We start from the raw sequence: 15,415 nt of genomic DNA on the forward strand, positions 1-15,415 counted from the left end.
TTAACTCTCAAGTCTCTTAAAAATGGAAAGTGATGGTCAAGAAAGGGATGTAATTAGGACTGTGCATGTGTTAGGAACAAGCAGTTGGGACGCAGATCACTTCTCAGACTAATCTTGCAATCATATTCAAGGTGATTCAAGAGTATTCAGTAGTCAACTAATGATCTCTGATTGCAATAAGATATGATTCTATCATTTACTCATCTTTATCAGTATCTAGTCCTAATAAGCATATTTAATGTACAAATGTGTATCATGTTTATAGCAATGCAGGATTATTTAAAAGTAAAACAAATATCTACTTGTTCTTTAAAGTGTGAGTTGCCCTACTATACTATATTTAAAGAACAAACAGGTAATTGTATAAATATAGCAACTAAGTGTTTTATTTGTTTTTCCAAATGTATAACCCTTTCAATGTGTTCGTGCTCAGGAATACCTAGGAGTTCTGGTGACGTAATTAATCCTGAAATTTTGCATTCACTTTTTGTGTGGGGAAAAAAAAAAGGAACTCTGAAACTTGGTTAAATTGTTGGCCTCCTTGGGGGGAGGAATAAAGAGGGATAACTATGCATTATGAGGAACTAAAATAGTAATTATCTGGATACTGCTTTTACATTAAGCCATACTTGTTTTCTGATTCTGTTTTTTCAGTTTCCATAGCAAGGCGTGTACAAGATCCATTAGCTGAGCTGGTGAAAATTGAGCCGAAGCACATTGGAGTTGGAATGTATCAGGTAAAGCAGTGTGGATCATTTAATTTGTGAAATCCATCAGTACAGAGACAGTACTCAAACTTGGCATAGTAATTGTCAGTGGGAATAAGTTCCCATTTTCAAAGGTTATACAGTTTGTGGGAAGGTAGTTAGGTGTTATAAATTATTCAGGAAGGAGGGAATTTTTTTTCCTGGTCTTTATGATTTTAATTAAGGCTTATAATGAACTATAATCAGCTTAAAAACTATTAAAACTCTAGATACGACTAGTAACTTAATCTGAAGAGCCTCTCCTTTTAACGTCGCTATAAAAATGGAAGGGGTGTGGAGAAAGGGGGGTATGTTGCCTCTTTTTCTAAACCAGTATGAACTATTGATCTTTATTGATCTTTCAGGAAGAAGCCTTTGGTACCTACTGTGATTTTTTTTCCTGTTTTCATTCCTATTTGATTATTATAGTTCGTTTTTGGTCATTGCCCAGTGTGAGCTAAAACCTGTCATTTTTGTTACTGTGTAGTAGTAATAGTAGTAATAGTGCTTCTTGGTGTTGCTGCTGTATTTTCAGTTCTTGAGACTGTGTTCCTTAGGCAATTGAGGGCAGCACTAAATCTTGGCAAAATGAATCCATGTTGGCTTAAGTGGTCTCCAGAAACCTCAAGTTGAATTATTTTCTCTTTGATGAAAGTTCTTCTTAAGCCTGAAATAGAATATTACTCTCTATATAATTTTCATGAGATTTGAGTGATAGGTACTATACTTTCTCTAAGGAAATATTATATGAGGTCATGGAATCTGTGGCCACTAGAAATGGAAGAGACCTTTGAGATCATACAACCCTACCCTCCTCATCTGACAGGAAAAGAAGCTGTGTCCTAGAGTAGTTAGGATTTTTACCCAGGTTCACACTGTCAAAGCCTGGACTAACCGGTCATATATTGGGACTTAACTGGAGTTTTCCCATTTTATAGCAAGCTAGACCAAGAGGCATCCAAACCTTTAACTGGACTTCTTCACTGGCGACGATGCTTCCTAAAGGGACTAATCTAGCTACAGATAGATAAAATGCCTAGTAACTAAAGAGTATACCTCTTATAGCAGTTTTATGATATAAGCATCATAGTTAAGAGAAATTATAGTTATATTAATTCAAGGTGGTTATGAAAGTTATGGAATACCTCAGTTCCTTAGTGGAACGAAGGAAAGAGAAAGTCAAACTTATAGAACCCAGGAGGCTAATAACCTATTGGCATCAAAGTGGTCTTTAAGTAAATAGCAGGGACCTAGACTCCAGATTTGGATTCAGAGATAGCATTTAACGTGAAAACAGTTTGGAATTCGTTCCAACAGCAATGAGAAGTAAAGGAAGAGTTTTAAGCAGAGGAATACCGTGATCTGATTTGTATTTTTAAATGTTGACTCTGACTACTCCAGGTGAAAGATAATGGTGGCTTGGACAAAGTTAATGGCAGTAGAAATGGAAAGAAGTTAAATCTATTTTTAGGGACTACTTGGTAAGGGAAAACAGTTGTGAAGAATTTGCTCCAAAGGTCCTGAGGATGCCTGAGTGGAGCAGATTTGGTGAGGATAAGGTTAGTAATTCAGTTTCGAACATGTTAAATTTGAGGTGCCTGTAAGAAATACAGGAAACTAGGAGTTGGATATACAAGTCTGAGATTAAGAGATATGGCCATATTAACATTGGAGTACAGACTATTTAGCAAATAATGGCACTAAGAAAATGATCAAAATGGTGGGCAGAGCTCATGATATTCTAACTACATTACCACCACCACTGGCATATCCACAACTCCAAATTCCGTAAGATGACAGAAAAGTTGTACATATATATCTGTACCTATGTAAACACTCACTTACATGAATCAATTGATAATAGTCCAGGAAAAATAAGAAAGGGTCCCATCAGTGGGTAGAAATTTCAGGAATTCTTGAAAGACATTAAGCCTGAAGAATCACATCCACAGAAAAATGAAACATGGTGGAGCCACACCCAAAAATATATAGATCAGTAGGGTTCTCAAAGCAGAGTCATATTCAAGTAGTGGGGAGGGGACCTGCAGGATTAGATAAGCAGGTGTGTATAGAGCGGCTAGGCCTGTGGTGACCCCCCTCCCTCAATAGTCTGTGAATCCCAGCTAAAGCACTGAGTATAACACAGAGGCCAGAGAGGCTGGGTGATCCCTCAAGTAGCTTTTGATTGTCAGAAAGCTCAAGGAGTCTCTTCCTGGCAGGACAAACTCCTGACATGTACATGACACCTGGCATCATATCCCACATTATCACTCGAGGCACATGGTGCTTAACAGAAACAGCATACACAGACAAAGAGGGACTCTGAAACGATCTTGATGCCAAGAACCACTAAATGTTTGAGGAAAACCTATGATAGAAAAATGAGGCATCAAACTTAAAAAAATAACACCCAAAGAAACAATGAACAGGCAACAGACTCTGAAATAAGTTAAATTAACATTCACAGAGAGATAAGTGGTTATTGCATTTCTAAAACAAATATGGGATAGAATGAAATTAAACCAATCTAAGAATTTTAAAATATGATTGTTAAGATTTAAAAAAACCCCACATAAACAGGTGAAATAGAGTGGACACAGCTAAAAGCAAATTAATGAACTGGAAGATTGAGCTAAGAGATTCCTTAGAGTGCAGTCTTAAACTGAAAAAGGTGGGAAACATGAACAAAATGTCATATGATGTAGAGCTCCTTCTAAAGCTTCAACATTCATCTAACAGAAGGTTCAAATAAACAATGAGTGAAGGGGAGTTATAATCACAGAAACAATAGAATGAAATTTCTCCAATTGACAGACAAGTCTTTTGAAAAGGCCTAATGAATACTGTATAAAAGAGTAACAAAAGACCTACACTCAGATGCCTTCCTGTGAAATTTCAGAATGCTAGTAATAAGGAGGAACTAACTAAAAGCTTCCAGAGAGCAAACATAGTTTATCTACAAAGGAAAGAATCAAGTTGACATCAGTCCTATTATTGGTAAAAAAACAAGTAATAGAAGATAGAAATGCAGTAGTTTTGAAGTTGTGAGAAAATTTTTATTTTGAACCTATAATTCTATATTCAGGCAAGCCAGCAATTCAATGTGAGAGGAAAATAAAAGCATTTTTGGAGCTGTAATGATTCACCTTCTCTGGTTGTTACAGACCTTCTTTGAAAGAATTATTTATGGAATTACTCCTGCCTAAAGTGTCAGAGGGAGGGGCGGGGGGATGGGGCGGGGAGGGGGAATGGAGGTCCGAAGAAGGAAAAGGCATATTGTGAGGAAACAGGATCAAGGTAAGGAAACAGTGGAGAGCTTTACAATACACACATATCCAGTAAAGTGTATCTGTATTATTGAGTCTCATAGTTTTTTAACTATAATGTTCATCTTTAAATATATTAGTCTGGATCAGATCAACTCAGCATGAGAGGGTGTAAGAAAAAGAAGTGATGAAGTGTTAGGATTCTTTTCAAGGAAAAAGATTCAGATATAGATTAACTCTACAATTTTTTAGAAAAACATAATCTGAAATATATGAATAATAACCACAAATAGGACATTTAATGTAAATGATGAGAGTAAAAAATAAAGTTTATCATTCCAACCAAAGGCAGAGAAAATAAAATAAGAAAGTATAGTAAATAAAAAAAGTATATGATGAGAGGAATAAGTATAGTAATAGGTAAAGGTGAAAGTATAGTAGTAGATAAATTCCCCTATGAATAGAACCTCAGACTTTTAAAAATAAAATATAGCACTAAGATGTATATGTTCAAAAGGTACTTCTAAAGAAAAAAGCAACCTTGATATTTGAAATTTGGAGAAAAATATTCCACACGAATGAAAAAATCAGCAGTGTTAACAGATGAAATAGAATTTAAGGCAAAATGCATTAAACAGGTCAGAGGGATATTTCATATTAATTACAGATAGAGTATCCTAAGAAGGTATAATTGCCCTGAGCATTATAGAATGCTAACAGCATAGCTTCAAAAAATATGCAGTATTAAACACTTGTAAAAATTAGGGTAAGAGACAAGTCCACTTTTTTGGTAGGAGCTTTATAGACCACAACATAGCAACACGTACATTTTAAAACAGCTTTATTGAGATATAATCACAAACCATACATACATACATACTTGAATAAATTCACCCACTTAAAGTGTACAAGTCAAAGATTTTTAGTATATTCATAGGGTTATGAAACTGTTACCCTTAATTTTTTAACATTTTCATCACCCCAAAAGGAAACCGTTAGCAGTCACTCTCCAGCGCTCCCTTCTTCCCCAGCCCTAGGGCAACTACTGATTTATTTTCTGTATCTATTGATTTATCTATTCTGGATCTGTCATATAAATGAAATTATACAATATGTGGCCTTTTGTGACTGGCTTCTTTCCTTTAGCATAATGTTTTCAAGGTTCATCCATAGTGTAGCATGTATCAGAACTTCATTCCTTTTTATGGGTGATAGTATCTCATTGTATATATACACCACATTTTGTTTATCCATTTATCAGTTCATGGAAGTTTGGGCTATTTCCATTTTGGGGCTATTATGAATAATGCTACTATGAACATTTGTGTACAAGTTTTTATTTTATTTTTATTTATTTTATTTGGGGTGGGTGGATTTAGCATTTTATTTTTAAATAGGCATTGGTTAGTGAGCAACAAGAAATTATCATTAGATATTCAGTTCTTAGGTGAGCTAGCACTGTTCAGTAGATCCATCCAAAACTAGTCTATTGGCTTTTTATCTAGAGAGATATGGATGTATAGTAAAACTGTGTACAAGTTTTTGTGATGTATGTTTTCATTTCTCTTGAATATATACCTAGGAGTGGATTTGCTGTGCTATGTAACATAAGTTTAAAGCCCGATGATGAAGTAGGGAAGTTATTGGCCACAAATGTACATGTACATATAACTAGTACATATTTTATTATTAGAGTTTGGTATTTTCTTGTTACTTGTACACATTTATATATTGGTTTATATAAAACATTTACAAAGAGCCTCTACATACCATTCACCATGGATGAAATACAAATTTCTCTCTTTATCAGACAAACCCAAATTAGACAAGGGGTTATTATTTCAACCTAACAATCGAGTAAAGTTGTAATAAAATGATAAATATCTGTGCAAGAAGGGTACAGTGAAATGAGCATTCACAAACACTGCTGGTGGAAGTGTAAATTGTTATTTCTAGCAAATAGTTAAAACCAATCAAGATGTACTTTAAGAAAAGGCATCCCTTTGACCTGGTAGTTCTTCCTTTAGGAGTCTCTTCTCAGGCAGTAATAAGAACTATTTCTAAAATTCACATACAAGTTCGCTGTTACAGCAAAATGTTGGAAGCAGCTACAATAGGAAAATAGTTAAATGAGTTATGGTATATCCACCGGTTGAAATATTTATACAACCATTAAAAATTTAGGCTTTCAAGGCCGATTTAATGACATGAGAAATTGCTCTTGACATATTTTTAAATTGCAATAAAGTTGTTGATACAGAATTAAACCAATTTGTGTTTTAGAACTAGAGATGTGCATTTACATTGAAGAAAAAGGTAACTGGCTGGTGACTGATATTTATATCTTTGTTGGTGTGATTAGGGAATCTTTTCTTTTCCTTTCCTTTTTTTTTTTTTTTTTTTTACTTTTTTTCAAACTTCTTATAGTGATTATGTATTAGGAAAAATGTGCTGTAAAACAAGTATCTGTTTCCATTTCCCAGCCGATGGGCCACTTAATTTTAAACCTTGATACAATAGACTTCCGGTACAACCAGAGTGGGGCTGGATTTCTTTTTAGTTGGGACCTTTAAGTGCTTTTCGTATAAATTTAATACTTACATTTATTCTGATTTAAATTATGAGTAGCCAGACAAACAGTGCTGATTTTAAAAATGAAAGCTGTTCAAAGAATGTTAAATAGATGAAATAATAGAAGCTATAATATTATTTCAATAGAAACTAAAATACTTTTGGTTTAATAACAGCTAAAATGCTCAAGGCAGCACTCCAGTCCTTGTCTTAGAAAATGGGGAGAGCTGATTTCAAAAACACATGCCTGTCATTATTTCTGGAGAGAGAGACAGCCAGTGTGGTCGAATGACAGCATATCCCGAACTGACCCCTAAAGACTTTGCTGGAAAGTGGCTTGGTGTTACTCCCAAGAAAACACTCCAGGGTGAGAGCAGGATGATGCAGGGTTGGCTCTGTTGAGTTCTGTGGGACATGGGGAATGATGGTTTAGCTTGGCCTTGTCATATCCTGAGAGTACAACTTGAGTACATTGGATTTACTTGCTATTTATTTCTTCTTTGGACTGTGTTTTAGATGCTTTCGTGCTCATTTACACCTGTATTTGTTAATGAGTATGCAAGGTAAAGTAGGAAAGACAGGGCAGTCCCCTTTCCTTCTTTGTGCCTCTCTGTTAGATCATTTGATGATATTAGAGAGTGAAATGGTTTTCCAAAATGAGTTTCTGGAACCCTTAGTGGATTTTCTATATCTAGGCCATCTTTATTCCTCATTATTATGTATAGTGAGGAGTCACTGTAAAAGGAAAATCATCTTCCCAGCTGCAGTTTTTCATCATAAAACCTCAAAGGTGGGAATTTGTATTTTATTTCCCCACCCCCTCTGTGGGATCAGTTCTGGATAAAAACTAAACAAAACCAAAATAACCCAACTCTTCAGTGGTGACATTACTCTGTTAAAACCTATTTTATAGTTAATATTGTAGGGATTAAGAAATGTTTTAGTTTAGGTATGTAAAGGGTAATAAGGATTCTCATCTGTCCTGTATTGTTTGTCCAAATCTTTTTAAACATTTTAATCCTTTAATTATGTGTTATTGTAGAGTGGAATATAGAAAAGAGTCTGTCCCGTGGATATCCACTTAGATGACTTTACCTGGATTTTGCCCCCTATACTAAAGCAATATTTTGAAATCGATAAAACGCAAAGGTGAAAGAAACATAGAGGAAGTTGTTCTAGAAATTGGGCAGTATTCACATAGATGAGTTCCTTGACAAACGTTTTTACAATCTTGTCCCTTAACTGTAAATCCCGGGATACGGGCTGTACTTGAATCCCTGATTTACCAGATATTTATGCATGAAATTCAAACTTAGCCTTGCAGTTTAGGTATTTCATTTATTTTTGACCATAACTGAGCTGTTTCTATAATTGAACAAAAACAAGTAATTGACCTTGACTGGGAGCATGAACTCATATATTAGAATTTCCTGTTATTCCTAAATTTAAAGTTTTAAAATGTCTTTTCTGGGTATGTTTTTTTCACTTCTGGTTGAATTATGCTTCCTATGTTGAGGTATTAACTATAGTTTTCTCAGGTTCTTAGAAATCAGTGACGATGTAATAAGCCATGTACATATACACACACCCTAGTATAACATTACTTATCTTTAAAAGAAATGTGAAATGTTGGTGTGGTTTGAAAAACCTTTTACCAATAATACCTTAAATTATTAACAATGAAATAGCTAATTACCTTTGTCTTTTGTTTACTTACTCTTTGTATGTCATTGACCTTGGACAATGAAACTAGATCAATTTCCGTTTCTACTTAAGCTCACCTTCTGGTTTCATACATCGGCACAAAAATCACTCTTAGGATTTCTAAAACTTTAAAGTATTTTCACAGTATTTTAAACTAGGTTTATCATGAATGATTGAAAAAAAATTACACATGACACTAAAGGTACTATCTACCATAAAGGAAAAGATTTTTAAGTTCTGCATTAGAATCTAAAACATCTCTGAATCAGAAAACAGTACATAGAAAATCCACAGACAGGGAGAAGGTATTTGCATCACATAAAACCTACAAAGGACCCATAATTTATAAAGATCTGCTATAAATTAAGAGAAAAAAAACAGTTCCACAGTAAAATAGCAAGGGACGTGAACAGGCAATTGACAGAAGAGGAGACACACACTGAAAATAAAAATGTGAAAAAAATTATCACTCTGATTAATAATTGGGGAAATGCAAACTAAAGCCACGATGGGAAACCTTTCAGGTTGTCAAAAGTTAGTGTGACAGTTTGGATGTTAGCAACAATATGGAGCATTGGGAATTTTACACGTTATTTGTAGAAGTCTAAGCTGGCACAGCCTCTTTGAAGAGCAACTGGAAACTAGTAAATTGAGAGACTGGGATTCTCTTCAACTTAATTTCATTGCTAGATATTCATAGCCCTGAAAAACTCTCTCTCATGTGCACAAGAAGACATGTACAAGAAATTCACTGAAAAACTATTTATAGTAGTAAAAATTTGGAAACAGTATGTCCCTCATCTGGAAAACAGGAAAATAAAACTGTAGTATACTCAGATGGTAGAATATGACATAGGAGCAAAGATGACCCAATTAGAGCTACCTATATTAATATGGGTAAACCTCATAAGATACAATATTAAGAGAGAAAGCAAGTTGCAGAATATGTATAGTATTTTATGATTGGTATAAAAATTTTAAATATGAAAAATAATACTGTGTACTATTTATGAATACCAATGTACAAAGTAAGAATATAGAAATAAGTACTGGAATCTAAGGTAGTGGTTAGCTCGAGTGGGGCATGAGATGGGAGGGGAATGGGAACTGGGAGGGGTATAACAGGAGTTTCAACTCTATTTTGTATTTCTTAGGCTGTTTGGTGGGTACATGGTGTCCTTTATACTTTATAACTTTTTTGTTAAGTAAGTCAAATTTTATAAAAAGATGCAAGAAAGCTGGGTCAAATGATAAATGTGTTTTATCTCAGGAACTTTGGCTTTCAATTGGTTTTAACTTCTGCCTTATACGTGTGTGTGTGTGTGTGTGTGTGTGTGTGTGTGTGTATTTTACTGTGAGGATTTATGTAACCAGAAAAATAATACAGCTATTTTCATTTTCCAGTGAAAATGAAAAAATACTTTTAATACTAGGTTACATTTCTTTTCATAATATTCTTTCAAATTTTCATCTTTAAGACTAATTTTACAGCAAATCAAATACTCTTTAATGCAGAGTTTTAACACTATCTTTATATTTTTTCATTTCACAAATATTGGATTCTTCTCTGTGAATTTTAAGAATTAAATATTATTTGCTTTGCTCCATTACCTGAAATGGTCATTTCAGAGACATGGCCTAGGACAAACCTGTAGACTGTTATAACTTCTAGTGTTTATTTACAGGGCAGAGTTGGGTAGAACAGATGTTTAAGGGGTTATAGTGTAATGTGTTGTAATAATGTTACCATAATATGACTAGCATTCATCCTATACTATTTTCTTTTCACCACTACCCCTGCAACCAACACACTCCTAAATTACCTAAATTAGAAACCTTAAGATTAGGCAAGGGAGCTTTTAATAATCCTAGCCTACACCACCTCCCCAGATATTTTAGTTTAATTGGTCTAGGGTGGGCCCTGGACATCAACAAACTTTTTAAAATTCCCCAGGTGATTCTAATGTACGGGCAGGGTTGAGAACCATTGCTTCTTAAAGTACAGTCCCTGGACCAGCAGCATCAATATCATCTGAGAACTTGTTAGAAATGCAAATTCTTGCACCCCCTTCCCAGACATATAGGATCACAAATTCTGTGGGTGGGGCACTGGAATCTGTGTTTTAAGGGCTAAGGTTTGAGAACCACTGGTCTCTAATGCTTCTCAAGCTTGAATGTACAGTAAAAAAACCCTTCATGAGGTCTTGTTAAAATGCAGATTTTGATTCAGTTGGTCTAAGGTGGGGCATGAGATTCTGTGTTTCTAATAGACTCCCAGGTGATACCAATGCTGTTTGTCTGAGGATTATACTTTGAGTAGCAAGAGACCCTACTGAAAGCCTCTTGGGCTGTACCCCAGATCGGTTGAATCAGAATCTGATTTTAACAAGATTTCCAGGTGTTTTGAATGCACATTACAGTATTTGTAATGTAGAAGGAAAATCAGGACATGCCAGTATCCAAGGGGGATGAGAGCTTGAGAAGCAAAAATCAACATTGTAAAACACTGAAAAAAATAAAGATAGGATAAGAATTGGAAATGTGTCTTTCATGTTTTTTTTTTTTAATGTTGATGGTGACCTAACAAGAATAATTTCATTGTAGTAGTGGAGGCAGAAGTCAGAAGTAGATTGAGGACTGAATGAAAGGTGAGCACTTAGAGACAGGTATATACAGATCTTTAAAGGAGAGAGTTTTCAGAGGAGGTCAGGATTTAAATGTGTTTAAATGTTTATAGGAAGGAAGTAGAAACAGAGAGGGAGAAGTTGAAGATGCTAGAGAAGGAGGAAGCTAGATGCCTGAGGAGATGACACCCTCAGCTTACCTAAGAAATAGGCTAAGGAAGGAAATGGACAAGAGTTCAGAAGAGAGAAGCTCCTGGGGTGGTGGGTGGCTGGGAAGAACTGGAAGAGAGCAGGACTGGGAGGGATTGCTCCTCTACCTGGAGAGTTTTTTTTCTCTTTGAAGTGGGAGCCTACTGTTTTATACGCCTTATCCCCCACCCCAGAGAAACAGCTGCTAGTTTTAAAATTGCTGAAATCATAGTATTCTTTTGTTTACTGTCTCTCCTCTAATGGAATGTAAACTCTCATATGAGGACAAGGTGTTTCCACCTCTATCCACAGCTCCCAGGACCTGATCCATAGATACTCAGTAAGTATTGTATTTGCCGAATGAATGAACAAATGGTAGATTATTGGTATAGTTGCTCATTTATTATATTTTTCACTCTGTTGTGAACGCACCATAAAATTTTATCCTCTCACTTAAAAATTTTGTTTGGTAAACTTGAAATGTTGGTTACTAGTATTTTTTTTTAAATGAATCTCTTTTCGGGAAAAATGAGAACTTAGGAGCAGAGAACATTAGAATAGCCATGTGGAGTGAGAATGGCTGTGGAAAGTAAAGGATTGCTGGGGATGAAAGAACTAGTCTGCATAGCACGTATCTCTTCATTTCTTTCTCCCCGACAACACACATCCTTTTCCCTATGGAAATAATTCTTACCGGGACAGATCAGAGGGAGCACTCATATAGGAATGTTCTTTGATTGTGATTAAATTAGTAAATCAGTATTTCTAAGGATCTATGATTAATACAGTATAATATCCTTATCAAAGAAAAATCTTTGTTGCCATGGAATTCATCAGAATAGACTCTTTCCTTTAAAGTGAAATTATCTATTAAAACATAAGCTTGTGGAAATTCTTTGAAATTTCATCTTTGTTCTCCACAGAGCTCTAAGGAGGTTTTTAGTATACTGGTTAGGTCGGATATTGGTTGTACGTGGATGGATAGCCTATAGACTAAAAATACGATTATTGCAAAAATGTTTAATTCTGGCATTCATATAGATATTACTATTTATTTTGCTGAATATTGTATATAATTATGTGTGGATAATTGTTTGGCATACTAAAGAGAGAACCTGAGATATAATTCTTTACTCAGTGCAAAACACTACTATCTGTATAACATAATAATGTTCATATTAGAAAAAATTATTGAAAACTCAAATGTAAGGATTGTGCTAGATAATTATAGCGATTGGGAAGAGAAATAAAATGTGTAAATATTAGGAAGACCACTTCCGAGAATTTAAAAACTATGTTCTGTATATCTGATATTGTTCAGGAATGTTGATCAACTCATTCCTCTAAATATGTGTGTTGGAGGTGGGTGTTGATCGTGGGCTTTAAGAATAGCACAGATAAATTTAATTACTAGTAAGATTATATTATATTTTAAATTCAAGGGGAAGGCTTCATCATTATCATAGTAATAATATGCATTAAATGCATATATAAATGCATATAGAAAGGACTGTGAGTTTGATAGAATTTAGGTCAGAAATGAACTGCCTGCAAAGTGATTGTAATGTGGTGCAGACACAGGAAAACAGGCCTTGTTCATTTATGGTATAAGTTCACTCATGGAACATTTGTCCAGCAAATCTCTTATGCTGTGGACAGTTGTGTTACAATGTCTTTCTTCTGGTGATCATGGAAAGGAATTCTAAGGAGAAAAGTCTGTATTGAGGAAAAATTATATCGATGAGAGGTCTTTTTCCCTGGGTTTTTCTCAATAATTTTAAATAGCATTACAGGTAAGAAAAACTAATTTGCCTGGATTTATATAGAATGAAGATTGTTTCTCACTTCCACAGAAATAAACACGGGTTGTTTTTCTTTTTGAACAATTAACTTTAGAAGATACCTTTGGTTTTGGGTGAGATAGTAGGTTAGTTGGCTGCCTTCTTTGTGAACTGTTAACTCTGGTGATATATTTTCTTTCTTTCTTTTTTAAAAATAAATTTATTTATTTATTTATTTTTGGCTAAGTTGGGTTTTCATTGCTGCGCCCGGGCTTTCTCTAGTTGTGGTGAGTGGGGGCTACTCTTCATTGCCGTGCGCAGGCTTCTCATTGCGGTGGCTTCTCTTGTTGCAGGGCATGGGCTCTAGGCGCGTGGGCTTCAGTAGTTGTGCCATGTGGGCTCAGTAGTTGTGGCTCGCGGGCTCTAGAATGCAGGCTCAGTAGTTGTGGCCCACGGGCTTAGTTGCTCCGCAGCATCTGGGATCTTCCTGGACCAGGGCTTGAACCCATGTCCCCTGCATTGGCAGGTGGACTCTTAACTACTGTGCCACCAGGGAAGTCCCTCTGGTGATATATTTTCTTTAATAATCTAGATCAGGCTACCCAAGCTGTTTATTGTACAGTATTATTAAAAAAGATGTATTTTCTTTTCAAATGTATAATTGAAAGGGAGAATTTTCTCCTGCCATATACAAGGCTTTTGTTCATTATTTATTTGGAATAAATGGGGCCAGAGAGTATGAGTACAGTTAGATTTCGTTGGAGGGGGGATTGCAAAGACTTTTTGAGGCATGATGTGCAAGTGTTTTTAAATCTCAGAGGTGTGATTATGTCATAACAGCCATAACCTCTGGGCTTGCTTTATTACTTTTATTAAAACAAATCTGTATGGGGGTGCTCTGTGTATTTTGGTGATGAAGGAAATGAGGTGGTTAATTTATTATGTGAACAGCACTTTCAACTAACCACAGCGTGATTCACTGAGAGAGCGGTGGAAAAGCCTAGCTCTGTAGAAATGACTGCTTTTTGATTTGTGGACCTTAACTTTCAACACTAGAGCATGAAGTTTATCTACAAAATGGTTTCTTCCTTTTTTTCCCTGTAAGGTTTTTGTCCAACTTTAAACTTGAAATTTTTTCCTTTATTTTATTTTGGGTATTTAATGAATGTGAATGATCTAAATAGTCCTGCAAGTTAAGTAGGGGTGGGGGGGAAAGAAGGGGGCTCATGTGTTAGAGCATTAGGGAAGTGGGTAACATCTTTACGGTTTCCAGGTAGCCCACATATACCTCAGAGGAGGACTCCATAAATAAATAAATATGCTAACCCCTCCACCAATGAGGATAACTATCTGGTATCAGATATGAGTTAAGAAAAAGTGGGGCACCTGTTGTTCTTCCCTTTTGTTGGATGCATTTATAAACAAATGCTGTAGTAGAAAAGAAAATCAATCTTAGGTAAAATAGTCTCTGACAAATGTTTGTTTGGAAGTGGAGGGTGATTATGGGAGAAGGTGAGGATGTCATGCCACCTAGAACTACACACACTCTAGAAGGAAATTAACAGAACAGCCATCCACCTGATGAGCTTGTAGGGTTATAAAGCACTTGTTGTATACTCATAACAACAACCACTGAGAGACCAAGAAAAGTTGTTTTCTCTGGAGTTGTGCCATATCCAGCATCATCTGGTGATGTGAACCTGATGGAAAATAGGTCATCTTCCTGGCAATAGTTTTGAAAGACCCCTTCGTTTTCCAGATGTGCCAAGTATCAACCACTTACAAACAGAAGGACTCAGAAATCAATCAGTCTTAACTGATAAGAATTCATTAAAGCATTTTATACCTGGCATATTACAAGGCTCTATGAAAGTAAGGATGACGATCAGTTTTATATTTTCTCTCTGCTTCTTTGGAGTGACACACCACATATCTCTTCAGAGCCCTAAATTTGCTCTAAAAATTATGTCATTCCCTCATAGCGCTTCCCCAGTGAGTTGGCAAAGGCCAGGAGAAACATTATTTGTATAGTTTAGAGACAGTGTAGAGGAGGGAGGTCCAGGCCTGTGGTTTATGTAAACAGGGTGGACTGGGAGGGGACACTGGCACCCCTGGTTGTGTTGTTATTTAGTCATCACGTGCTGTCAGTCCTGGTGAGAACGTGTCCACTTTGAGACTGATTCAGCCTCAGTGATTAGTTATGACCATCCATGGTCACAGACTATGGTAAGAATTTAATTTTAAAAGGAATTAGATTATAGGCAAGACTTAATTTTAATGACATTGGTTGGGCTTCTCAAACTTTCAGGTATCCTTACTAGTAGAATGAAACCATGTTTTGCACATTCCAAGAGACATTATGTTTGACACCATGTGGATTTGTCTTCATCGTGGTTGGGTTACTTTTTAAAAGATTGAGATCTAAAAATTATTCTTGGGGATTGGCTTTAAAAAGTCTGTGACTCTTCCTTCGCCTCCTGAATGTCCATCTCAAACCAATGTGGAACATAACAGTTATTTTAGAAGCATGGATA

General features: G+C 35.6%; 1 protein-coding gene across 1 annotated transcript in view; it reads left to right on the forward strand.

Moving 5' to 3' along the window:
• SRBD1 (S1 RNA binding domain 1) overlaps positions 1–15,415 on the forward strand; it is a gene marked incomplete at both ends in the record, with an annotated part of 218,106 nt that overhangs the window by 117,745 nt on the left and 84,946 nt on the right. The window contains one exon of the mRNA XM_079721189.1: positions 655–737. Within this exon, the coding sequence (XP_079577315.1) occupies positions 655–737 (83 nt within the window). The remainder of the gene's footprint in view (positions 1–654; positions 738–15,415) is intronic.

This window comes from Hyperoodon ampullatus, assembly GCF_949752795.1.
Source record: "Hyperoodon ampullatus genome assembly, chromosome: 15".
In the NCBI taxonomy this organism is placed as follows: domain Eukaryota; kingdom Metazoa; phylum Chordata; class Mammalia; order Artiodactyla; family Ziphiidae; genus Hyperoodon; species Hyperoodon ampullatus.